Genomic DNA, 27,684 nt, shown 5'->3' with positions numbered 1-27,684 from the left:
CATTTGAATGCTATTTTGAGTAGAGGTCTGAAATAGTCCTAGATGAAATAGGACTAGATAAAATACTTAGTTAAGGCTAAATCCTTAGTTAAGGCAAAGTGTCTTCAAAGGAGCTTTTATGTGCCACCTCAGCACAGCTGTACTGCCCTTGGCATAGCCCTGGAAGCTGCTGTGATCTAAATTCATCTCTGCGATGTATTTCTTTGCACTGTTTGTGTGGCAGGGAACAGAGGACTTCAGAATACAAGTAAAGGGATTTAATACTATCAGTGGCAAATTATAATGTTGATATGCTGCCGCCAGCTGCTTGCTGGGGCACAGTGGAAAGTATATGGGAGTAAAGGATATACACCCATTCCTTTTTCCTACATATCCCAAGGAAGTCACAATTTGTCCTCATTAATCCCTGCCCACTTTTCTCCTTCCTGCCCCCAACACCAATAAATATCTCTAATGGATCAATGTGGCAATGTGCCATCTAAGTAAGTGTATTCTGTGCAACACCCTCTTCTGCTGAACAGCTTCCCTGAGACAGGTGGCACTGAGCTGTTAAAAAAGTAAGTTAGAGAGCAGTCGATTTATTTTTTATTTTTATTTTTTCTGTGTGGTGTGTTACAGGCTAGAGATTAGCACTACTTATGAAGTACGTTTTCACCTTGGTACCAAAAGCAGTTTTGAAATAGTCAGACCTTGCAAATTCATAATAGCGACACTGAAACCAGGAGTCATCTTTCTTGAAAAAACAGAATTATCTTTTAATAGTCACTACAGATGCTCCAACTGTCTTGTGAAATGATCCCCTCAGGGAATATAAGCACCCATATGAACTTTCTTCAGATAGTTTTAAGTTATGATGGAAGTTATACTGATTTAAGTTAAAGATAACTTTCCAGAAGCCATCCCTTTAGCCATTTTACAGCATTATTCAGAGCTGGGGCTGATGCAAGAGAGACAAAACATAAACTGAGAAAATAAACAGTTTATTGACTTTCCTTACAGATGATGTTGTTTCTTTAGACTGATGCTTTAATCAAATGTCTTACAGTGAGTTTCTGGATTCTGAAAAATTCTGGAAAATAGACTGCAGATGAAATCTTATGTGCTTGTTCACTTTTATTTGACTGCTGAAATAACGAATGATAGGATACAGCCTTTAGGAAAAAGGTGAGAGTCTCATACACGTACAGACAGAAAGATACATATAAATGTACTTATTTTTCTTTCAAGACAAATGTTGTAAACTGAGATAGGAAAGACAAATTGGATTTTAGAGAAAACTCATGAAAATGAGACTGTTATGTATTTGGATTTTTCTACTGATGTACCAGAATTCTACACTTTCTTCTTTTATCCAAGTTTAGAAAAGGAGACATCAAAAAATGTTTCTTTAATCATCTTCTCCGTATTTGTCAGTTAAAACAGACTCCCCAGTGTTTTTTGGCAGACAAGTTAAACTTTTTTTTTTCAGTTTAGAAGCTAAGATTTCCATTGTCAGACTTAAATTGACAGTCTGGGACTGTTTATTGTTCAGGGACATGAGCAATAACTTGATAAAGAAGCTGGGTTTAAAACTATTTAGTTATAATTGCTTTCAGTTGAAAGGTACATACAATGAACTATTTATAAATTCAAACACTTACCTACATGACACAGAGGGCTGCCACACATCTTAGTAATAATACCATGAGCTATGATTTTCTGTCATTTTCTGTACAGGAACAACATATCCCAAATAAAAAAGGGCACATGCAAAGGATTATTTGCTCTTTCCAATTTCCTTGTACGGCTTGCAATCCCCTGTAATATATACTACCTCTTACATTAAAACAATTTCTTACCCCCAATTCATGTACTTTTTCTTCCCCTGCTTCAGAATCAGTTACTGATGGTATTTTCTCAGCCTGTTGAGTGACACACAGGTTAAATACCCCTACTGTTTCACCATCCAGTTCTCAGTTGGACAAGGAGCTGCTGATCACAGATGCGTTTTTAATTCTTAGACCACTAATTCATTGGTGGTAGACAACTGACCCCTGTTCCAGTTTTTGCCCCTACCCTTCTTTCTGGCATCAAATTCTAAAACACCTCGATTAATTCCGCTATCTATAAGCAAACTGCCCGCTTCACCCTTCAACAATCAGTGATTAACAGTATCAGGAGGAAGAACAATGAACTTGCACTTCTCTCTAACACTCAAAGTTCTGAATGGCACATCTGACTACCACAGCAATTTGTGTTTCACCCTGACAGCAGTGTTATTTATCCTTGTCTTCACTAGCTTGCAGCAGAATTGACATGTGTCTATTATAAAGTCCCTACTCCAGTTGCAAGATGAGCAGAAATCCCTGACAAAACTATGATGGTTTCTTGCTTACCTTCAGTATAAAACAATGTAAGGAGATGCAACTGTGAGAACTGTTATCTGTTGTGCTTGAGACAAAAAAAAACAACTTTCAAAATCACCAGTCTTGCAATGATTTTGTGCTAATTCTCCGGCCACAGAGCGCATTTACTTGTCCCTAACTTTCTTAACTTTTATGTGAATGACCTGATGATAAATCAGTGTCAAACAGATTAGTCATCTCTTGATTGTTTCCTTAGCTGAGATCACTGCAACTGAACAAAAACGTAGTTCATAGCTTTAACCATCAGGGATGAAAGTAAGAGTTAACGTACAAAACGAAAGAGAAACTTTTCTCCAGCTTCTTTAAGGGCCATGTCTGATTCCAGTTCATCAGGTGCTGGATCTCTTACAGCTCACACTTCACAGCTGCAGCCAACAGGCCACAAGCTATTGCTGTGCCTGCTGTCTGCGTAAGTCTTTGGAAAGCTGACTTAGCACCTTTCACCCACAGATCTTCAGCCAGAATGTATCTGCTGCCTACATGGGCAGCAGACACATAGCATACATCATAGCCTCCTGTTCCCACATAGAAACTGATTCCCAGCTACACTCCATTACAGAATTCCAGAGCAATTTGTTAATCGTCTTCAGGAAAAATGGCTTGAATATAAACACGTATTTGATGGGTGCAGGCTATGAATGCTGAATGGCTAACAGTCAGCCTTGCCACCAACTGCCCGCGATGTAGAGCCAAGTGCATAGTCAAGGTAGTGCCTTACATAAGCACTGTTTGCTATGCAATATATTCACCTGCCAACTAGGAAGCTGCTGTTTGAGCTCACATAGGGGAATAAACTAATATTGAAATAAGAACTGAAGAAGAATTATTTATGAACAGTTCAAAATAATTCTTGTAAGTTCAAGTTGGCCTTACATTGATTACAAAGAGAAAAAAGAAAATCTGTGTTGGATGCTGTATAAATTATTCTCAAACATTTAAGAAACTGTTGCAATGCTGTTTTTAAACACAGATTACGTTAGCTACATTGCTGTGTAGTTATTTAAAATTCAGAATATATCACCTTCCTAAAGGACATTCATGGCACTGATAACAACATAACAAGTATCTCACATTTTCAGATCTCACATACATAACCAGGGATCATGAAAGCTTCTTTCCAAATTGTAGTCTTTTGCCATTGAGAACAAAAAGTCATAAAACTTTGAGGCCAGGATTTACCAGGAGGGGAAGGTATGTGGATTCTCATTAGTTCTGGTTGGCATGGCAAGTGTTTTGCTTTAACTGACCTAGTGGAAGCTGAAAAATAATCTTACATATGCTAGTATCTTCTCCATATATCTTGACTTTGATATGATTCATTCCCATTTATTACATCAGGTTGTCTGTAAAAAGCATTTCTTTAATATTATTCCAAAAATATCTGCTTGTAAGAAAATATTATATTTTAATAGGTTTCAATATAATGTCATACATTAATTATTGTATGTTTCTAATGAAAAGAAAGAAAGGGAAGGAAAATGAAAGAAAAAGAATGAATCCGAGACCAGGAAATATATTTTAACAATGCTAAAGGACAAAACTGTATTCCATTTAAAGTATATAGAGTTAGGAGACTTGTACACCTTTACTGTGTGAGCAGTGCAAGAGAAAAAAAAAAGTCTTCAGCGTTTTCATATAGTGGTTATAGCCTCAAGTACAGAATCAAGTACAAAAACAAGATATATGGTACTTTTACTTCTGCAAGGTTTGAAATAAGCATCTAGGTTTATAAATAGACTTAAGAGCAGGATGAAATAAATCCAAATAAGATACTATCAAAATACAGCACTATGTATATTAGTAGATAGAAAAAGACCATTTAGAGAAAATTTGTACTTTTGAAAATTCCTTTGAAAATATCAAGATATTTAGGAATTGGAGCCCAGCTGCTACTCCAGCCACCGAGGTACTTCTCTCCAAGGTACTAGAAATTTGAAAGCAATTTATTTGAAGAAACAATTAAGGTAGGAAAAAAGAGAGCAGTGGGCAAGACCTATGGCTGGTGTCAGTTAGCTCTCCTTCAATAACAGCACTGACTCTTTAACCTTCTCATGGTTCTGCTGTCCAATGTCCACATCAGCAGATCCCCTTGATGTTTCAAACAACATCACAAATTTTATCTAGGGTTTCATCAAATAGTCTCAAACATCCTAACTACAATGTATGAGACGTATCTGTCCACACATTTGTTCAGTTAAGTTACTGCATGCTTAAATCAGCATACGAGAGGGTAGATTTGCCCCCTTCTTGTATACATACATATGGTGTTTTCCTATCAATGACATGGGAAGTGCATGCTATACATATTCCCAGGTTTTGCATAATTGTCTTTGCAAGGATACCATGGGTTGCTTTTAATTACTACATAACTGAAGCTGAGATACAGTTTCATGTATCATTTGAAAGATGCTGCTGTCAAAATTAGACGTCCTGAGATCCAAACCAGGGTACCATATAGCTTGTGGAATAATCCCATTAAATCACTTCTTCCTGCCATATCTAGTCTTTCCTAGGAAATTTCCCATGGCAGACAAGTGAGTTTGTTTTATGACACTGGACAAGATTAAATGGTAAGAAGAGGAACTGTATTGCAGCAACAAAACCTCCTCATCTACTATGAAGAAGATGTAGAAGTGCATTCCAGTGCTCTTTCAGGCCTCCTTCACGATTTCAGTGGTGTTCCACTGTTGTAGACAACCAAAAATTTAGGAAAACATTTGGGTTCCCACATATTCCAAATTAATTCAGTCTTAAGATGGAATCACTGAAGTGATAAGGAAGCAGAAGACCCTGCAAATAGACAGATCTAGCACCTAGATAAATGCTTTTTCCTAAGTACTTTTGAAAAGATACATTTTTTCCTGTTCTAAATAGTGAAGAGGACTAACAAACAACAGTTATTTTAAACTGCTAGTTTAATTTTACGTTCACTTACAAATATATCTGAGAACACACAACACTGTAGAAGTATTAGAAATCACTTAAACAGCAATACTGTATCACATTTTTTATTCATTAAAGTTTTTGATGTTTGCATCAGACTTCTGACTTTCTAAAGCCACTCTAAATCAAAACATCATATTAGTAAGCTCTCTACAAATTCATCACAAATCAGTTTACAGATGACATTGATGTCTTATTGCTATCCATTCCTCCTGGACCATTTCTAACAATTCATTTTTTATATTCCTGCAGTGCTGAAATATGGTTCATACCAGTATCTGTCCTTTTAGTAATCACCAAAGCAAAGCTTGGCAGTTGTCATATATTGCACTCTTGAGAAAAATGCTAGTAATACTCTGAATTGATTGATCAGTGTGGAATCAGAACTAGCTGGCAAAGAAACCATTAGCTGATTTCAATTCATAAATCTCTTCTCTCCCACCCTATTTTAGTTTAGAAACTGCTAAATATTACCATTATCTTGTGATGCATAGGATGAAGCCATTATTTATAAATATATTAATTTAACTAATGTGTGATTGCATTCATTAATGCCCTTATAAGTAGGCAGACTTATGGATTTTACTGAGCAACTTTCATTTATGTACACTGAGCTAGTGAATGTATCTAACAGCCCTTGGCTAGCAGACATTAATCTGTTCATCTCCTTAGAGGTCAAAATCAAGCACAACATTCTTCCATATCTTAAAAATAAAGTGATTTTAAACAGAACTTCACCTGCTGTAAACAACAGTTTAAGTCCTCGAATATGACCTAAAATGATTAGTAACACAGGGTGCTGCTTACGTGACAGGGTTTAATTAATCGGCAGGGATTCGCGTAATGTCTGAAGCAAATGCTGTTACTTAACATGTTTTAGGAGAAAAAAAAAAGGCCAAGAGCAGGTAAAAAAACTGCTAGTTGGTTAAAAAGATTTCTTGAAGAGATCTGTCGTGGTTTAACCCGGCCGGCAGCTAAACACCACGCAGCCGTTCGCTCACCCTCCCCCCTCCCTCTGGGGAGCATTCCACCAGCTACTAGGAAGAAAATTAATTCTGTGCTAACTGAAACCAGGACAAGATCTTAACATCCCATCAATAAAGCAAAGTGCACTATCCCCAAGAGCTTAAAAATCTAAAGGCAGAAGTGGCATACATGTAGTTGGAAGGTGAGTGTGAAATGACACACGGGAACTTACAGAGAACAAGTTTTGGGGGAACAAAGGCAGAGGTCTTGGAGAAGAGAGACTGCCAGTGCTGGTGAATGAAGGAGGAAATCCCAGCAGTGGACTAGCTCAGTGCAAAATGAGATATGTTCTTCTGCTACTAGTAGTAGTACACACGTGATGGTCCAGAAAGCCCTGCTTTGGAGACTGAAATCCGTTGTGCTTGCTGCCCAAATGGCACGTGCCTGCAGCAGCTCGGCAGTAAAGTTATTCTGTTGTGCTGTTGCTGGTTGCCTTGGTGCTTATGTGAATCCAAAGAAAAAAAGTAGAGAAAGTAAAACTGTATTTTCCTTTGTGACAGAGCGGAGAAGTGTGATTTGCATATTAATAAGTGTTTGTATTGTTTATTAAAAAAGGGCTGTTTATCTGAAAAGGGTTGCATGTTAAATTCACTAAAATGGATAATCAAGAGACAAATCTGGGCCTGAGAGAGAGCTGAAACTTTGGGAGTTTCCTCAAAAGCAGCATTTCTTTGGGGGAATTTATCTGCATGTAAACTCATTAAGTATCTTGTGCTGAGATTCTGGATCTTGAAATCCAATTAGCTGTATCAATGATATTCAGCCTTGAGGACCTGAAAAGCCACTTTCTGAGGAAATGGAGAAGCACAAACATACAAAATAGCACAACACAATTCAGAATAACATCTGACTACTCTTGAATTGTAAATCGCGTGAGCTGATACTGTACTGCAATGGTTTAACAGCATATAAAGCAACATTCTGTTGCTCACTGGATCTTTATTGTGCAAACTGGATCAAAGGTATATTTGGTAAATTGCATTGCAATCCCATTTGCTTCTGAATGGATTGGGAAGAAGTTTCTTCTCAGCCTCAAGTCAGATGTATAAACTCACCTGCTGTGTAACAGGCCACAGGCACCTGGTAGGCTGTGGAGTAGGTAGACAGTAATGTTCTTTCTTCATACTCTCCTTTTAGACCATTCCTTTTCTTTAGGAACATGAATATATATTTTTTTCCCAAGTGGTCTAAAAAATCGCAGGAATGCCTCAATACAGTTTACTAAAGTGTCTTCCACTACTAATACTAAAATAAACTCTCTGATGAAAGAGGCTAGAAAGGTGAGAACTTAAAAGTGGAATTCTGAGTCCTGATAAATTGAGTAATGCAAATGGTTTGGAACAGTTTTGGTCTGTTGTTGTAGAGATTGAGAACTAAACAGGTCACTGGTTTACAGAAACTAAGCAACATTCTACAGCCCCAAAAAATAAAGTCCCAAGAGAAACCAATGGTAGGGAATGAAAGAGTTTGGAGGAAATACTAAGTGTGTGAGCAAGTTGCCCAGCTGTACATTACTTGAATTGCTCTAGACTGGTCTTGAATTTTGTTCCTGGGGTGAACATCTTCCATTCCTTCTTAAGTTAATTAAAAAAGTGAAGAACAGAACGTAGAAATGTGGTTTTCAAAATCAGAACTCAAAAACAATTTCTACTTTCATAGAAGAAATCTTTGTTAAAAATGCGAAGTTACTGTTTCAGGAGTAATTGGTATGAAAGCTTCCTTCCCTCTAGCTGCTCTCCTAAGGCATGACTCTTCCAGCTCCCTTTTCACAAGCTATGTATAATTTTGTCTCTGTATGCAACTACCTGTCTCATGTGTATTTAAGTTAGCTTATTATAACTTTGATTTGAAACCACATCAACCACCTTTTTTATTTATTCATCATTTTTCTTAGGATCGGTTCCATAAATTTTTTTAGTGTACAGCATAATCACAGTAAAGACTTGTCTACGAAATTCCCTGGCTGCTATACCAATTGGTTCATTGCCCTGAAAACTGAAGTGCTTCAGCCCACATGAAACACACCTCAGTATTTAACATATAAAACACATTACCCCAAAAGTGAGCATAAATATACTACCTGCCAAATCAAGTCGGCACTGAAGCCTTAACTATGAGAAAAGATTTTTTTAAGGCATCAAATTGCAGTCTTTTCCTTAAAGGAGAATTTTGATTCAGCCATTTTAGAAATATCTCTAAAATAGATTAGCCATAACTAGAACAAATCCTGTTCTCATAACGTGATAGAAAGCTATCTCTGCTTGACAGCAGCAGGATAACATTTGTGAGTACGATAAGAATATCTCATTACTGATATAACATCTCCCAGGCCCTTCATGCTTCTGATATTTTATTAATAATCAGACATTTGCTTCATCCTGAACTGGCATAAAAACCAGTTAAATTCTTAGAACTGCTGAAGACATTAAATAGTCTGAAACTCCTTGCTTTGATTCACTGACAATGTGCATTAATTTTTTTCTTGACTATTGCATTATGTCATACTGTAGTTTGTAAATAACCTGAAAAATGTCATTCTTTACATAAATAGCAAAATTGATACAGCTCCGTTTTTTGTATCAAAATGAAAAATCTCAATGCATTTCTGTGTAAAAAGCAAAATGTGCATATTCCCCTGAAATTTGGACCATAGTTGGGAGCATTACTGTCCTTCAGTAAGTAACAATAATACCATTTTCTCATTTCTCTGAGGAAGTTTGCATCAATTCTGGCCTATGTGCACGTGTACCACCAGAAGCTCAATGGGAAGTACAGAGCAAATTCCCATCTCGCGTTTTTTTTTTCCGTAAGAAATCTAATTTGTCAAGACAACAGGAGAAGATAAATCATTTTGGAATAATCTTTTGTTAGAATCTCTGCTAGTTCCAATATTGTAAGTCACTGTGCTTTTTCATTTGCATTGCTCTGTGTTACAGAGTCTGAATAAAAGAACTGTCCACATAGAATCAGCAACAAATCTTTAAAATACCATTTTAAACATGCCCACATAGGGGAAGAAACAAACAAAACAGAAAAATTAAAACTAATGATTGTTTCCAAGTGTACTAACAGGCTCTACTAGGAAAAAGATGTTTCATTTGTAAAATAATTTGAGAATTGAAAAATAGAAACCCTCCAGTGGGATGAACAGAATTGATACATCATTTTTTTGAGGATTTCTCTTAAGCTTCCATACTGTGAAAATATTCTTTAGTAAAATAATAATAAAATCATTAAGGATAATCAAATTAATTTCAAATTAATATTTCACTCAGCATGGTAATTTGGGAACAAAATGTATCTCAGAAATGAAAGTGGCTGATTCTTTCAGTACTAAAATTTGTCTGCACCCCTAATTTTTAGTACGTATAATTCTTTAGTAAACATAAAAGGGAAGAATGAATTGGTACCTAACCTCAGCAATGCAGAAAATCATTTTAAGAACAATGTATGTAAAATGTCCCTAAATATGCTACTAGTATGAACAGGAGACTACTAAGAGTGAAACATGTTTGGGATCCAAATCTGCTTTCATTGTTTAGATTTCCTAACTTGCCACTTTTTTTTTTATGTTATACACTGATATATAAAAGTTTTAATTCTGCTTATTAGCTCTGAGTCAGCAAGCAAAAATGCACATACTTGAGTGTTTTTAAAATTCATAGCCATAAATAATTTCTGGTGAGTTACTTTGACCTATATGCATGTATTAGCACAACATTGCAATATCTGAGATGCAAAAACTTGTAGAAACATTACTGAACTTGAGTTTTTTACTATGATAAAAAGCTTGTACGAATTTTATCTTCTACCATAACTTAGATACAGTATAAAAAGATCTGAGGACCTATCAGTAGTGTTCTGGTGTGTACATGTACCTCAGACAACAATCTCTACCTGTTTGAACAGCATGTCTAGGTTCCTGAGCCACAGGTAGACACATTAGCTAACACAAGATGACTGTGGTTGCACACCTCATTTTTTAAGATAAACTTCCCAAATCTGGTTAGGCAAGATAAGGTTTCTATATACAGCATTTAAAAAGTATTATTGGTCAGAAACAGAGCTTAACAAACTAGTCAGCCATGTCAGTCACTTTTCAACAAGGAATTACCATGCTGATTTTATCTGAAAAATATTATTTTAAGCTGAGAAAGTCTTTGTCAACCTATTGTTGCCATCCGATCCAGTGTCTTTGGACATTTACTTATGATCTATTGAAATAAATGTCATTTTATTTTCTAATTAATGTATGTCCAGATATGTCCAATAAAAAAAATCTTCCTATGAGTCTAAGTGCCAATTCTCTCCAGATGACACAGAAACTAGTTTATTTTTTGAACATGTTTATCTGCTTGTCCAGTCATCAGATATGCATCACATAGTTCCCTTTATTTCTTAATACAAATAAAGTCATTCATCCCTTCCTAACATGACGTTACTGCAATGTGATACTGATTTAGATGAATAAAAGAAGGTTCTGGCCATCTTAAACAACACTTTTAGAATAATGGCTTTATAATGCCATTCAGGGTGAACACCAAATTTAATTATAAACACACAGTTTCTAAAAATGAGATACTTGTCTTCCAGACAGCAGAGTTTCATGTAATAGTTCATATGAAATTATAAATATGGGCTAGAAGACATCTGAAAATGTATGGTTGCTATCTCCCCAGTGGTGAATGAAATTGAACAATTTGCAAAGGATTATGTTGCTCTTATTCTGCCTCAGATCCAACTGAGATAGAAGTGTAAATGCTTTAGAAATATAAAGTACAGCAAATGTTTGTAAGTCTATTAATGTCTTGTTTTTATACCAGAACATGATAGAACACCTACCTTCCTTCCCCCCGTGTTTATGCGAAGTGGTGTTAAGAAGGGATCAAAAATCATATGGCTGGTTTCAATATTGACAGGTGACTGTCTTTTCCCAACAGAGCAAAGATTCCAAGCTGAGTTCACCAAACCCCAAAAGGAGGGAACTGTAAAACAAAAAAAGTGCAAGTTAAGAAAAGTCTGGAAAAAGTAGAGAAATACATGCAAGGCAAATAGCCAGACAATTAAACTTGCCATACTCTCTGCATGCACACATTGGAAGTGAACACTGGCAAATTCATCTAGCAATTGATATTTAAAACTTCCTACACAAAGACCAAAGCATATTGTTTCATATATTTTTGTATCAGGAAAGAAGGTGTATTGTTTTTGCCTTTATGAATGTACCTAGCTATAATCCCAGATTCAATTATAAATAGCTTCTTTGTTGCCAGTCTTATAGAATATTTACTTAGCATAGGTATGTGACTCATTTGTCCTTATGCTAATTTTACATACATACAATGTGTCATTGGACTGAAACCCTTCTGTTTTACTCAACTCCTTAAAAGTTTTTATATTTAGTAGAATTCATTAAAAAATACGGCATAATTGTAGGAGAAACATACAGTGTGATCCCAGAGAACAGGCCTGCTCTGTAGACAGGTTCTGTTCGTTTCTATTCCATTCACCCAAGTCTTTCTTAAGTCAGAATTATGATCTAAAAAAAATCCTTGTTGGAAAAGCCATGCTCTGGTGGTGATAGTTCCTTCCCTGTATGTGCAATGGTTTGGGACATGGAGGAAGCCCTGATTTTTGACAAGCCGAGTTACTCTAAAAGGTTCTATGCCCCTGACTGGGAAAGGAAGAAATGTGATCTGATTAGCTACGTACTGCTTCTCATCAGATAACCGCAGGTTGAAGGTTCATATTGTATCTAATCTGCAATTTACAGACAACGTCAGCCTCTGACTGGATGCTGAAAAAATCCTGACTAAATGAGCAATAAGCAACTAATAAAATACACGGAGACAGATTCAAACTTAGGTGTACACTTTATCCCTGTCTAAAGTACATAAGGCAACTTTGACTTTATCAGAATTATTCTGTGTGGTTTTGTGTAGCAGGTGGGCATTTCAGAGATGCTCATGTTGCTGTTCTTTGTTGGTTTTCCTTTTTTCTTTTTATGTTTTGTTGAAAGTTTTCATAACCTTTGAGCCTCCCAGCATTCTTCTAATCAACTGTGTGACAAAGGCTATAAACCCAGGCTGGGGGAAGGAGCCCGTGGCTGAGCCCTGGGGCAGAAGCACAGGTGTTTTGCCTAGAGGGTGGAGCTGCACACAACCCATCCCTGCTTATAAAAAGCCTTCTGGTTGCTACAACTTGTTGTTTGGAGGGCTTTGTAGTGTGAATACTTGCTTCCACCTGCAAATTTTAGTTATTCTAGTAAGAACCTGCATAGAGCGTTGCTTGGATTTGACCCAGATAAGTCCATTTGCATTGGACTTAATGCACTGGGAAGGTATTTCTTTGTGGGGAGACAGGAGGAAAATATCTTCTAAGTAGTGTAGCCTCAGGACAGTGGCTGATACTTGTGTTTTTGTGTTATGCTTTATAGAACAGATCATTTTTTTGCCCTCAAAGTTTAATGTTGACCCAATCGAAGTTTAATTTTAACCTGTAAGTTAGTATATAACTTCATGTCTAACTGTGCTACAAAAGTAAACAATCATTAGGATTTCTCAGGATGTTGCTTGCACAGCAAAGCTCTAGCTTAAGTATCTACACGGAAGCAATGAAAAGTGTTTTGCGGTGGAGTATCAGCCTATTGCTGTAGCTTACAAGCTGTTGTTCATAGATATTACTTCTTTTATAAAATTCCTGAAAACTCCTTTTTCAGTGAAAGCTTTTTATTTTTTTTTCCTACTCATCTCTAGTCTATGAACCTGCACTTCCTCTGTCTGCTCTACCAGTCAATTTCTACTTCCCTAGGAAACTTAGGTAACTTCAGGATTTTCCAGAGTATACTAAGCAAGAGTACTAATGCGCTGAGAATGAATAAAATAAATGTAGTACAGTACAAAGTACACTTCATTATTTGTCTGCCCCTTTTTCTTAAGGGAAATACCACAGGATCTCACTATGGATTTCATCAGAGAGAAAATCCCTCTATGCAGAGGCCTAAATTAAGTCTCGCTTAATCGAGATGATCAGGTTTACCTTGATAGATCCCACTGCGGTGTTAATTCAAACAAAACATTAATGATGAAACTGTAGAACTGTAGGTTCAAGAGAGAAAACATTTAAAAGGGAATATGTTACTGAAATGCTTTCTAAAAATCTTTTGGGCAGGAATACTGTTGGTATTGTTAAAAGTGCATAGTTCTTTAGCAAGCATTTTAGAAACAAGCCTGATATGGTAAGGGCAATAAAATGGTAAGCTAAACTATCCATTATCTTAAAGTTTGTATTACTTAAAGAACTTATGATGTAACTGAGATTGTCTCAGAAGAGCCATGATGGAAAATATCTTTTATGAGTGGATATTTCATAATGTCCCTTCTGGTCCTGACAGCGCAACTCTGTGTTCTGTGCACTGCTGGTCATGCTGGCCCACTGCTGGGAAGTCAAGGAGGTGGAGGTCTGACTTGATGCTGCACAGGAAAGGTTAGTCTTGTCACCTAAACACATAACTTTGTGCTGTTATTTTTGATGTCTTTCTAAATGCCTGGGTAGCTTATGCTTGAGCATCTCTTCAAGATGTGCTTGGTGCTATCTCTATTATATACGGTTGGACGGAAAGTACAGCAATGGTAAACTTTCCTCTGTGATCAGAAAGACTTCGCTTATGCTTCAACCGAAGGTTAATTAGGGAAGACTGACCTAAGACTGCACACCTAAGTTAACTAGTGGATGGGGATATCATGCAATATTAACGTCTAATTATATTTAATTAAAGTAATTAGTATTGCTGCTTAGATGCTCAAAGTAATAGAAAAGTATTCAGAACCACGATGGAAAATCCCAGCAGTATTCATGTAGAAAACCAAGGCTTAAATTAAATATAAGTACCGAATTAACTGATTAGCCTAAAGAAATTAGTAGCTGAATTTAGGAAAACACAGCAAAATATTCGTTATTCTGTTATTCCAGGTTAACTATCAGGGAACGTTCTACTAGAGAGTAGGTCCTTAATGAAACAGTACTTCCTTCATCACGATTACCTGCGTTGTATTTCCATAAATATCTGGTCTTGTGTGAGTGGGAATACACTGCATCTTTGTGTGTGGACCTCTGAAGCATTTTTGACAGCAGCCCAGCTCCTGTGCTGTCCAGCAGCTGCTCTTATAAGTTAGTTCGCATGCAGCCCACACAGTAGTTTACAATCTCATCTAACAAGGTTCTCCAGCTACTGGTCATTCTGCCAAAAGTTTTGGTGTATTGATTGTGTCATCTCTGCCTTTGTCTATAAATTCTCCTGAACTTCCACTGCTTGAGCTCATTTCTCACGAACATGTTACACAGATATGAGGTGACAAGTTTTTGCCTGACCAGTGTCATGCCTTCAGCCTTCTCATAACAGAAAGAAAATTGGATAAATTCAAAGTCTATTTACTTTGTGTGGTTGTGCACTACAGACAACGGGTTTTGTGTGTGTTATGTGGGGAGGAGGTGAGAGGATCACATTTTATTATACCTATGCAAAAATTGCTGACATACTTATTCATAGCCTGGATCTTATTGCAGCTGCTAGTTTTTTCAATTTACTGGGAACAAGTTATATTGAGATATATGAAGATGCTCTACTATCAGTGTGACACGATAGAATGAGGGATTCTGATGGCTTTCACCAAACCTATGCATAACAACAGTGAAATAATAGCAGCTAGAACAATAAAGTAAGGATTGAATGCAAGTCTCCTAGTGATCACTACTGTGGATTTGCTTGAATAAATGCATCTCAAGAGGAAAAGCAAAGCAACGAATGCCAAGTGTCCAATAAGGATGCCCTTCTGTAGGTACAGTGAACTCGCAGATAAGTGTGATCATACTGTCTGTAGTGTGCGTTGGACATGTAGCAGTATGCACCTGTGTTACACAATCACAGAACGGCTGAGGTTTGAAGGGACCTCTGGAGGTCATCTGGGCCCTGCTCAGGAAGGGCTGTGCAGTACCAGGTGCACAGCACCATCTCCAGATGGCTTCCGAGTATCTGTAAGGACGTGGAGGAGGCAGTAGTAACAAATCTCCGTGCTGTGAGAGGAGACGCACAAATTTTCCTAGTATGGGATCAGAGGTGCATACTGTGTACTACATCTGAAATATTACTCGATCTTCAAAAAAGATGCTAGATTGATAGGTCTAGGTCATGAAAGGGTTGGGGACAGCTAAGTACTGTCTCCCAGTTTTTCTCTGGCACTGGAGGGCTTATTTATGAAGAAGCTTGGGTTCTGCCCTGTTCTCTTTCTGCACCTTGCTCTTAGCAAAGCCACAACAAGCCTAACTAGAACCTCTCTGAGGTGCTTTCTGAAGAGTCCTTGTGAGGCACTGGCTGAAAGAGATTTGGTCTAGCTTGGAGGAGAAGAGATACATCCAGAGTGGGGGACAACTCGGCACTTCTTGCACACCTGGCTCTGGGGGGCAGAGTGCTCCTGGGGCTCATCCTGTAGTAAGGCTGCTCCAGGTTGTCAGTTTGCTGCATGGAAATCCCAGATGTTTTTCATTCTGAAATGACTCTGTGACTCTCTGTGTGACTGCAAAGTTTTAATATCCAGGAAATATCTCAGTGTTTCTCACTATAGCTTCTGAGTTTAGAGTAGAACACAGGAGCTGTTCCAAAATGTTCCTTGTTGCCTCATGTAAATAGATGAGATGGAATTGCAGCAGAACAAATAGAGGATGTCTGAGAGGAAAGTGTGATAATAGATAATACTATACTGAACTTAATATTTTCATATATAAATTAAAAACCCTTATGTAGTGGATTTTTGTGTAACACCTTTAAGAAAAAGATCTAAATGGTAAAGTGGACACTGGGACTGCTGGAGTGTAAGCCAAACTGGGTGTTGTGTGTTTATTCAGAGCCTCTGTTTAAATAGGGTCAAGGAAAACTCAGTAAGCATCAACAAAAATGAAGAAAGCAGCAAAAGTAAGAGCATCCTTCAAAAAACGGTGTTCAAATAAGAAAAATGGAAAAGATGATAACTCTGACATGTTAAATATAAAACTAAAATAAGACAAGTCAAGAGAAGATATTGAAGAACAATTTGCTAAAGTCATAAAAACCACTAACAACTTCTCTCAAGTGTATGAGAGGCAAGGATCCTGTCAGAGTCTGTAGGACCAGCTGATTGTTGTAAAAGAAGCACATGAAAGATAATGTAGCAGCAAAGCTATATCAATTCCTTTCCTTATTGCTTACAAAGGTGCCAAGGGAGGTTCCCAGATGGGAGCTTGTTTATGGGGAATGAATCTGAGAAACTGTCTCAAACTTGAGCATCAGAAAATTACTTTCAGTATAAACTGACAAAATAAAAAAAATCACTGAGGTCAGTCAGAACTCTTGGATGAATACCGTGGTGACTTGAATTGCCAAAATCATCACTTAAAATCTGTGCTGTTTCAGAGGATAAAAAGTAGCAAATAAGATCATATTTTTGAAGAGACTTAAGGAGTATTCGACTTGCAGGTCTCCAGACCTAAAAGCAAACAGGCACGTGGTATTAATTTCCACCTTTTCCCTCCCCACAGAGAACAGGACTGAAGAATTGAGCTATTTGTTCCAGAGAAACCCTAAATAGCAACTTGCTGGAAGCAAAAGGAAATATTGTTTAATAGTTGTTTATTTTTCCCAAGGCTTCTGCTACTGATCACAGTCCATTATAGGAGATGAGATCTAGACAAGACAGGGAAGTTATCTGTGCTACACTAAGACTATAACTTTCTCCTTGAAATTTTCTCAGCTTTCAAGAGCACAGATTTTGTGAATTTAAGTTACTCTAGAATCCACAAGTTTAAATAAAAGGAGTCAACTTATTCATGCAGCAGTTCTTGTTTATATATTTAAGCTTTAACATCAGCCTTGGCAATAGCATGAAACACAATCAGATTGTATTTGTGCAGCAATTATTCTTGCCCTGTGTAATTACTGGTCCCTCAGATAAAATCTCAAGCTACTTTATTGAAGCTGGGAATTGAAACCACAGAGAGAATCAGCTATCTATGTACATCAATAAAGCAGTCCATTAATTATTTCCACCTACTCAACTTGAAGAAAATTACCATACTAATGCCTCTGGATAACCACATGACCTGCTTTGCTTCTACATAAAAGCCAAATGTAAAGTCATAAAGGCTTTGAGAGATAAATCGGGGACACTAAAGAAATGACAGAGTATAGAATGGCATTCATGTAAGTAATTGGTCACAGAAATCTCCAGACCGCAGGAATATCAGACAGTATCATAATGGCTTCAAACTTGAGAACTGAAAGTATTCCGATTTCTTTTTAACAAGCAAAAAGTTGATAGCTGAAATAGATCACTGAGAATAAGACAGCACTGCCATTATCGAAAAGAAATAAATTTCTTCACTGCTAGATCTTGAAACATATCAAAAAGTAGGAATCATGAAGAACTCAGCAGCAGCATACTAGTCGTTCCATACTGGTCTGTTCAAATGTCATCTTCCCTTTGTATGGAGGATTCTCAATGACAGGAAAAGTTCAATAGCTCCACTGGCTAAATGAGGGGAAAAAACTAGAAGGGGTATACAAGGGGTTAAGATTCTAGAAATATACTTTTAAAAAGTGTATCTTTAATGCAGACACTCTGCAATACTTTTCTCAATTTACCTTTTAAAATATAGCTGCTCATTTCTGCCTAATTAAGCATTTTCTTCGATTAAAGCTATTACCTGGAAAAAAGTATTTAGTAATCACAATTAGTGACCTCTAACCTTGCAAAGCTTTTGCTTATTTTCATGTACACATTCGGGATACCGGTGTAGATAACACCTCAACTTCCTTCATCCCACTGATAAGAACAAACTAACTCACATTTTTAAACCATGTTAATGATAAGGTAGAGAGCAGTTATACAACAGTATGTAATTAGATCCTGTGTGTCACAACGTGGACAGTTAACACATACCCTGAAACTGTACAATCACACGCTACTTTAGCCTTTCCCAAAATATAGGTCAGCTACTTAAAAGGTACTTGTAGATGCCTTTCCCATTCTCTCATCTTTTGCATTATTAATATGGCAGTGGTGTGTCTACAGGCAGAGGTATGTCCAGCAGCTTCAGTAAGCATCTTCTAGGGTCTTTGCTACTACTGTTTTGAAAATATAACGTTCTTTCTCTCATTCAGAAAGGAGATACAGTCTTGGGAAAAACTATTTATCTCTGTAACGTTAGTGAAAATCCCACTGCTGAAAGATTTAGAATAACTATGGCAAGAAATGAAACTGATGAAAACAGGTTCAAGGACAGTTTGCCTCAAAGGTTAAAGAAACCGAGCTGTTTAGTGGGGATGGCATAGATTGAATGTTAGTCTTGGATAAAGGAAATCCTTCTTTGTAGAAGAGCTAAAAAGTAAAAGATGGGGGTGGGGGAGGAGGGAGGGAAGCACCACCCTCTCCCCCTTTTCTCAAAGAACACAAGATACTGAGAGTCCATGTGGTATGGATCCCTGCTTGCCTGCCATTCAGTTAAAATGTTCGTCTCCCTTATGTCTGCCCATAGTATCCCGGTGCCTGGGATGCCTGTATGAGTAACTAGCTGCATCAGTTATTTGCCACTAGCTGGCAGCTTCTCATCGAGCCCGGTCAGTCTCTCAGTGATCAGTCACTGCCATGGTTCAACACGTTCCCCTTGAAGCAGGCAAAGAACAAGTTGGCAATCACAACTGAGTAAGTTTGCCTGATGTACGTTGTAACTTGTGGGGTGGAAAAGAGGAAGAGTTTGTCCTGGATTTATAGGTAGACTGAAAGGGCAAAAGAGCTGTGGTGGTCATTCTGTCCTTTAAACTGAAATGTAAGATACCCAGGTTTTGAGCATTGCATATCTCTAAACGCTACTTTTCCTCTTCATATTTCATCTTTCATTTTTCTGTTTGTGTTGTTTTTCAGTTTGTAAATCTGGGGACTTTGCTGCTGCTAAAATGAGCAACTGATCTGAGGCAGGGTGAGAGCACTAAGGTTTTAGAGAAGATCCAGAAGAAAAGTGAAGAAAGCTTCAAATAGATGAAATTGGGACACAGTAGAAAACTGTTCAGATAAAGTAATTTAAAACATTTTTAAAGGAAAAGGAGAGACTGCTTATTCAGCAAATAATTTATGTCCTAGAGATTCAGCTTTATTTTAAAGTCTTCGGGATATTATTGATCCTTTTGCTGAAAAATATAAATGAAAGAAGGAACATAAATATGAGTTCTTGTAATGTTTTATTCTTCCACAAGTGTTCTTTCTGGAGTAGTGGATGCTGCAGTGCTTCACAGCAGACTTACTAATACTCTGCTCAGGTAGTAAGTCAGAAGCTAATCATTTCTTGACAAACTGAATACATCTGCATCTGTTTAGTGCTTCACTTGTTCATTAGCCTGGACATAACAAGCATCATGTTCAGAAACTGCAGGGCATTACGGGATTCAGTTTGGAGAAGCCTGGCGCTGAAACTTAAGGGCAGTGTGTAAGGAACATCAGTAAGGGTTAAGTAGTCCTGATCTCTAAAACATTTGTGGATGACAGTGGCCTCTCGAGAATTACTTGTAGCTGTGTACAACAGGACTCTTACAGCTAATGACAGCACGTAATGCAGAAATGTCCTGGCTCTGCTGACTTGCCAAGACAAGCGAGGAGCAAGCACAGAGCTCACCGCTGAGTGCTGCAGTTCTCATCTGTACTGACAGTTCAAGACAGTAGCAGTGATGTTCTATGCTCTCATATTTTCTAGAGTAATCAGATTTCTGACCCCATTCCACAGGGCTATGGCCCTGCTGGGGGATGTTGTTTCCACAGTGAGTTTACCAAAGCTCTAACTTCGATTGTTCCTGGAAAGGCCAAAAGTCTTTAGGACAGCTGACTAAATGCACTTATGGACTGAAAATATTGTCAGGGAAATACTCATTTATTAGAATTCCAACACAATGCTGCCAAGCCACAACTCTAAACAGAGCCATTACTACAAAATGTTTTGGGATGGAAAGAAACCTTGGCCTCTCCTTAGCTGCTACATCAGACCGCTCAGCTAACTGCTGTCCAGGAATTGATCTTCCAAGAGATCTACTCATTTTCCTAACTGCAGTCACAGTCTGAATCTAGTCACTGGTTTCTTGATTTGTACATGCAGCACATATCACACAGCCTCTGCAGATATGCTTCTGCTGCTGCATACAGAAGCTAGTTTGAGTTACCTAGGAAAACCTGCATGTGTAGGAAGAATTTCACTCTTATACTGAGTGATTCAGCTCAAATACTCGTGGCTATTTTTGCTGTGCTGCATGCACAACCAGAAGAAGCAAAAAAGGTTTAGTGGTCCCTCTGATTTAGGGTGAACTTAGTTGCACAGGAGCCCCAATAACTAAGCATCTTCTAGAGGACGGTCTCACTAGCTGCCATTTCCCCTTTCTCCAGAATAAGCATTTGTATCCTACTGATCTCTACGTTTGACAAACTCTTTATGTAGGAATTACTGTCTGAGATGTAAGTTGATAGCTGAGTGCAAGGGTATTCTTCTGGTTGATGCCACATTATCTGATTTCTGTATTCTGTATGTGCACCAAGGGACAAATACACTGCATAGGAAATGTAACGGTTTTCTACCCAACAGATCCCTGCATCATCAATCAGCTGAATGTCAAATGGTAACTAGTATAATAAGTGTAAGGCTGGCCATTATTGGCTTAATTTTCAGAAATGCTGAAATACATTCTCAGAATTCTCTTAAATCAGGGAAAATAAAGGACAGTGTGGAAGGTCACTTTCTTGAAAAAAACAGGCCATTTACATAAGCTGAAAATGTTATCTGTGTGCTGTATTGTCCAGAAAAAAACTGTACAAACAAATTATAGAGAAAGTGCTTAAAAAGGAAAGAAACTGCATTGGTACAAGTCTATCTGCAAGCCCCCAAACAACCGGAGAAGAATGAAATTAGCCATTTGTTGACAATGAATAAAACGTACTAAAAGCTGAAGTGGCATCTCATGTCACACACTTCCTCTTCTGTCTTTGGTTGTTAGAGTTACTCAGGTGGGTTAGTCCCTGGTCCTGTTGGCTTCTGTAGCAAATGCCAAGTAAATGCTACTTGTTTACTCATGGTGTTGCACACCTATCATTCAACCAAGTTTCCTTAAGGAACTTGCTATTACTGGGAGCTGTTCTACTTACTATTAGATTAATTGCCATATGTATTGCTCAAATATACTGCAACTTGTTAATGACAAGATCATATTTCAAACCTTTTGGTCCACTAATGCATTCGGTTTTGAATTGTGCTGTGAATCTGAGCTCCCAAACTACCTTGCTGTTCTTGCTGAGGCTGCTTTTGAAGAGAGATGCAGTGCATGAAACTGCTGAGTTCTGCTGTCAGTGAGAAAACATTATGAAAATGTATTGGTTTTCACAAGGCTATGAAGGTTCTTAAATACTCACCTAAATGTGTATTTAATGACACCACTAAGTGTTTTCTTATTTACTTTGAAGTTTCTGTATTTGCAGTTAAATACAGAAGAATGTTCTGCAGCACTCCCATCAGACAGGCAACTGGGAAGAGACTCAAGCTGGTTTTGCCTGCAGCCCCCCCTTAATAAAAATAATCTAGAAAGGAAAAGGGGAAGGGAACCAAGCAATTAATACTCAGACATTGCTTGAGAGTGAAGAAGTGAATAACTCTAAGGAGAGTTCTGGATGTAAAGGGAATGGCTTTGTGCAGGAATGTACAGAGCAGTGCAGGGACAAGGCAGTAAGTGTGGGGACAGTGAGTAGGTGGGCAGGGTACACGGTGATCCACCGCTGTTCCACATGTTAAGAAAGCCTACAGATTTTAGCAGCTGTAGACTTAGCCCATAAGGGTTGAAGTGTATGTTGAACTTAGCACAGAATATACATTTTCATCTATTTTGCTGTTGAAATTTTGAATCAACACTGGAAGAAGGTAAATATATATATTTGGATATGTTATGGTTATTAGGTATTTGGTGCTAAGAAATCTAAGTATGTAACACCAGGGCATACATGATTTTCTTAATGATTTTTTTTTTTTAAATGTAAAGGCCTTTTCAAATGCTACAGTGAATTCTTAAATCAGAAGATGATCGTTCAATGCTGAAGTATTGTCGTAATTTCATCTAAAAATAGCCACCAGAGGGCAGACCGTGTGTTCTTAAAAGGTTTGTGTTGGGCCAGGGAGCTGAAATGGCCAGGACCCTGTTAGTGCATCCCCCGAGTTCAGTGTCTTCAGTTCCCTTGTAAATGGACCTTAGGATGGATGGGGGAGAACAGGCCAGGGATTATATAAACAAGGAGCTGGAGAAGGGCGAGCACGGAGGCTGTGCAGTAAGGCAGGGCTGTGCAATGTGGCAGCCTCCCAGCTGTTGGCGGGAGGCCAGTAGCTACATGACTGAGCATCAGGTCAGAGAGCAGACCCGCAGGACAGCCTGTTCAGACAAGATTACTTGCAAACAGCTCAAGGAGACTGTTAGTGTTAGCCGAGGTGCCAGAACATTATGGATACTCTGAAGATGGAGGCTGAAGGAGCTATCTTCTCTCAGTGTTGTAGGGTGATGCTATCACACTCTTGTGGGATTCTAATATACTGCTAATGCTGTTTCTAATCTGGTCATGCCTGATCTCACTGTTAACACGTACATACAAAGAGTATGTCCCCAGAATAATTTGGAAGCTTCTGACTGTTGGCAAAGAAAATTCAATCTAGCAAGTGAATCATAAGATCAAATTTGTTCTGAATGTGCCAGTAAAAATTGATGTGGGCTATTGGCAAGGAGCGGACACTTCCTCTTGATGCAAGACAGGATCTGTAATAGTGCTGCAGTGCTGCCATCAGTGCTTGAAAATGGAAATGCACCACCTCAAATAAAGCCAACAGGAGCAACCGAGCTGTGGATGCCAGGTCTGTGCTCAAGGTTAGATCAAATAGCTGCCACAAGGAGAACCCTCTATTATTTCCAGCTAAGAACTCCACAAGTTATGACTGCAAAGCTGTTTAGCACAGCAGTAATCCTTCCTGAACCTTTCCTTAGCTAACTGTTTTCTTAAGCTGTGGGTGTGTACGCGTGCCTCATGCTAGTGTCACTCAGAGCACTACAGAAAAATGCTGCTCCTCTGACCAGTACTGGTAGGTGGCATGAGTTTGTAAGGCAGTAACTGTGTGATGCCTTCTTTCCATGGCTTGCAGCAACTTATTTCAGCTTGTGAAAACTGTCAGTAGCAAAAGTTATGTATGTGAGAAATACAGCAGCGCACAAGCACCATCCAATCTGCAAGGTAACTGTTCCACCTTGAAAAGCACCACAGCAGTACCACCATGTTTTAGCAGAGCAGTGGAGAGACCACTCAGAGGTCTGATGCCCAGAATGCAAAACTGTAAAGCCACTCACAGGCACAAAAACTATAATCTACTTCCCAGAGTGTCACAGGGAGAACAGGAGACCTGTAGCTCTAGAATGCTCCCGACAGCCTATTTCTCTCTGCCAGAGACTGTAACAGCTCAGAAAGAATGAGCATCAATTGCTTCCAGGGGAAGCATGTAAAGGATAATGTATGTTGCCTTTTTGGCAGCCAAGATTCACCAGAAGATAGTGCCTTGGAGGCTTTATTACTTGTGACCTTCACAGAGACCCGAATACATCTTATTTTCTGAATTATTCCAGCCTGTGGATACAGCATTTGATGGTCTTTCTAGCAGTATAAGAAAAATCATACCTTCCCTGAGAAAGAGGTTTAGGGGAAAGAAGTATTAAATGGTTACATCCAAGTGGGATAAAAAACTTATGGCCATGCACATGGAAAAGGCTGCAAAGGTGACTGATGTCAAAAGTACTTTCTAATGGTTCTGAGCTCCTAAATCACTATGAAATTTATTAAGAATATTATCAAATACACTGGGTAATCAAAAAAACATCTGCAAGCAAAAATTGTAGCCTTATAACCACTGAAAATATAAGTTTAAGTTGACTTCTTTGTTACAGACTTGCTACCAGTTTTAGAAATCAAAATTCAAACTAATCCTGGAAATATGACCAACTGAACTAGTAATTCTGAAGTCTCAGAAATTATCAGATTGTAATCTTTCCTACCTGGTTTCCTTTTGGAAGCAAAAAAAATTTGAGTGAAGTTGCCACTTGGTTTTTCAGTTTTATGTTGAATTAGTTGAATAAACAGACTGAAATAAACGTTCTTTGTACCAGCAGAGGAATTGCTCCTGTCTAACGGTCATTTAGGACAATAAACCGATTCCGTACAATTGGCCAGTGTCTATCAGTGCACCGGTCTGGCCTTAACACTAGCAAAAAATACAGCACTCATTTTTAAACACAAACTGTATTAGCTGAATACATTTACTGTTAGTTGGCATGATTTCAGTTTGTACTTACAGTGAAAATGAACACAAATTATTATTTATGAACTGAACATTTATTTTTGTATAACAGCCTTTAAATATATGGCAATGTGTTTTACTATTGCGCACTTCCAGTAGAAGTAATATTCAGAGGGCTTAGTAAGTACAGATTAGCTACCTTTAATGTTCTTACTTCTGTTTAAACTTAGTCTAACACAAAGCTACCAAAGCTAAGTCAGTAATCATAAATCCTATTACAATTGCCATGTGCAAATACCCATTCACTACAGATGAAGTTTACTCTCAACAAGTTTTTCCAGCATCATCTGGCCAAATAAAGAAAAGTAAATACCAGGCTTACAATCAAAATTGTATTTCTTTCTGGTTCACTTCATTGAATTTCAGCACCTTCCCTGGCAGGCAGGAAAGGGAATGGAGAGACTTGACAGGACAAACAGTTTTTCTTTTAGGAAAAGCTTTCTACGTTCATCTCACAACAATACATATAATTATTTTTCTGTCTGAGCTTTAAGAAGAGTATTTCAAGAATCAAAACAATTCACTTCCTAGCCTGCTTTTCAAACATCTGTAGCGGTGCACATTGAAATAAAATCCCTCTTGGTTTGCGTTCAGCCTAGTGGAAGAGTTAGCAGTAGGTTAGCAACCATGTTATGTGCGGTGACTGAACTTACTCCAGTGTATTTGCAATTTTTCTTTAACAGAAAAGATTGAATATGTTACAAGGAAAATGGAGAGGAAAGTGCTTGTTTCAGGAATATTTTCCTAGTGGAAAGTTGAACATGAATTGTAAAAATAAATAAAAACTAACCTCTTGGTTAGCATTAGGAACATTGTCTTCATAAAAGTCCTGCCTGAACAACTCAAAGTAACTTTAGCTACATAATTGTGGTACAAGAGAAACATGGCAAAGTCTGAGTCTCCCAGCTAGGTAATTATCATTGGAAGCTTCACCTCCATCAATAGTGATGCTTTTTCTTTGTTCTGCGCTATTAGCCGTTGTCAGTTAGGGCAGCTGATATATCTATTATGGTTCTGAAGAAAACCAGCAGAGCAATATAATGATGATTCCTGGAACACTTATCACTAGACTACTACCTAATGTACAAGAAGAGCATTCATTTATTTTCTGTAGCATTAACTGTGGCCAATTTTGTAGGAAAATAGTCTCTATACATCATTGCTTGGGACTTAGTCCAATGATTTGCTCCTCAGTCTTGAGATTAAACTTTTTGCTATCTTCACGTTCAAACATGAGACATTTCAATACCATAACAATGCTTGGTGTTTTTGTTAATCTACTGATTTGCTATGATTGTGGTTCTTGAGTAATAATCACTCTTTTGAAGCCTCAGTGTGACTTCAGTGGCAATACTTACGAAGTTTGAAGATTTTAACAGCTTCAGAAGGAAACAATTTGAGCACTGATTATTTCCTAACAAGAAAGAAGTAGTAGCTAAAAATATTACTTGGTTTTGCAGAAAATAGTTTTAATCATGGTGATTCAAAATGGATGTCTTGCAATGTCTTGCGGGGTGATTTCTTTTTTTTTTTTTTTTTTTTTTTTTTTTTTTGTAAGAACATCTCATTTTAGACTATCTAAAACACATTCTCTCCTTTTGTGCTTGTTTCAAAAAATTCTGATTAGTTCTTCAGCAAAACGGTCTTCAGTGTTGTTTGCTTCAGGAAAGCCGTAGTTATCAGGTTATCTCAAATTATCTTTCTTTTCTGGGTGAAACTTTTTTTTGTTAAAATACAATTAGTGTTTGTAGTTAAGTACTTCCCCAAGCTACATATACATTCTGAATACGCATTGCTTGCTAAAAGGTACTAAATTATCTACATCTAATTGCAAATTTATGCTCAATGTCTCTTACAGTCTCTGAGATTCCCCTTTTTAAACTCCTGCTTCTTGGCACGTTTCTATGTTTGCTATGTAGCTTATAAAATCAAAGCGGACATAGCCTTTTAAGCAGAAGGGATATTTGCAAATGACTGAGGAAAATACTGTATTTTTGTTCACATAGGCTTGCCCATTTTTAGTTTCTCTTCCTTTAAAAACATACACTGCACTTTGAAGGATGAAAAAATCCATAAACTGTAAATTCTGGGAATTTTATTCTCTGATACCATCTGAAGTTTCCTGCTGCTATTATTGGTGGGAGGGTTTTGTGATGCACTTTAAAGCAAGAGTTCATATGAAATGCCTGGATAAAGCAGTTCAGATGGACTGCCTAGTGTACAAGTCTGCAGTAGCCATCACCAGCCTGCCTGGGTATCCCCAAAGATGCCAGTGATTACAAAGCCTCCAGTTCTAGAAAATTTTTTGAAAAAGTAGAAAGCACAGTTTTTGCAGCATGAGGAAGTTTCATTAAGATCTCTTCTCCCTGAGGTGACACTTTCTCATAACTCTTTAAAAGTCTGGAAATGCTCTATAACTCATTAGGCAGATGAACCTCATTTTCTGCAAAAACAAATATTAGTTCCAAGGCAACTGAAGCTGCATGAAGTTCACGTTTAAAACAGATGTTAACAGTGTATTTTAAAACAAAGCAAAACAATTTTGGTGGACTCAAGTTTTCTCCTAGGAACTATTCATTATTTGTATGTTAGAGGTGTCTCCTTCACACATGCATTAATTGCCTACATGAAAGTAGTCACGAATTGTACTTCCTGGTACAATGCACAGTCCTTCTATAATGGCCAATGGAAGCCAATGAGAAAATCACCCAGTGAGCACATCCAAACCTAGGAGGAGAAAATTTCCACTTCAGAGATCTGATTTGAACTCCTTTAGACCACTGTCACAATGTGCTTTCGAGTAACATGCCATTAGGTTTAGGACAACTCCTGCACCTTGCCAGTCTTTATACAAAAACTTACAGAGATGCACAGG

The 27,684-nt window shown here is 37.8% G+C and overlaps 1 protein-coding gene and 1 long non-coding RNA gene across 7 annotated transcripts in view; one reads left to right on the top strand and one right to left on the bottom strand.

Moving 5' to 3' along the window:
• The window catches only part of CA10 (carbonic anhydrase 10), a 200,016-nt gene that overhangs the window by 110,487 nt on the left and 61,845 nt on the right, over positions 1-27,684 (bottom strand). For all 4 annotated transcript variants that reach the window (XM_068655020.1, XM_068655021.1, XM_068655019.1 and 1 more), the window contains one exon: positions 11,217-11,359. In XM_068655020.1, coding sequence (XP_068511121.1) covers positions 11,217-11,359 — 143 coding nt within the window. The remainder of the gene's footprint in view (positions 1-11,216; positions 11,360-27,684) is intronic.
• LOC137841750 (uncharacterized) overlaps positions 12,569-27,684 on the top strand; it is a 31,502-nt gene continuing 16,386 nt past the window's right edge. Inside the window, exons 1-4 of one of the 3 annotated variants that reach the window (XR_011088719.1) lie at positions 12,569-12,714; positions 13,768-13,859; positions 18,939-19,105; positions 19,325-20,159. This is a non-coding gene — a long non-coding RNA (uncharacterized lncRNA). Of the gene's footprint in view, positions 12,715-13,767; positions 13,860-18,938; positions 19,106-19,324; positions 20,160-27,684 lie in introns of those variants that run through there. The other 2 variants (XR_011088718.1, XR_011088717.1) reach the window with 2 other exon arrangements.

Source organism: Anas acuta, chromosome 18 (genome assembly GCF_963932015.1).
Source record: "Anas acuta chromosome 18, bAnaAcu1.1, whole genome shotgun sequence".
In the NCBI taxonomy this organism is placed as follows: Eukaryota; Metazoa; Chordata; class Aves; order Anseriformes; family Anatidae; genus Anas; species Anas acuta.
The sequence above is the reverse complement of the archived record's forward strand: the minus strand, read 5'-3'. Positions and strand labels throughout refer to the sequence as shown.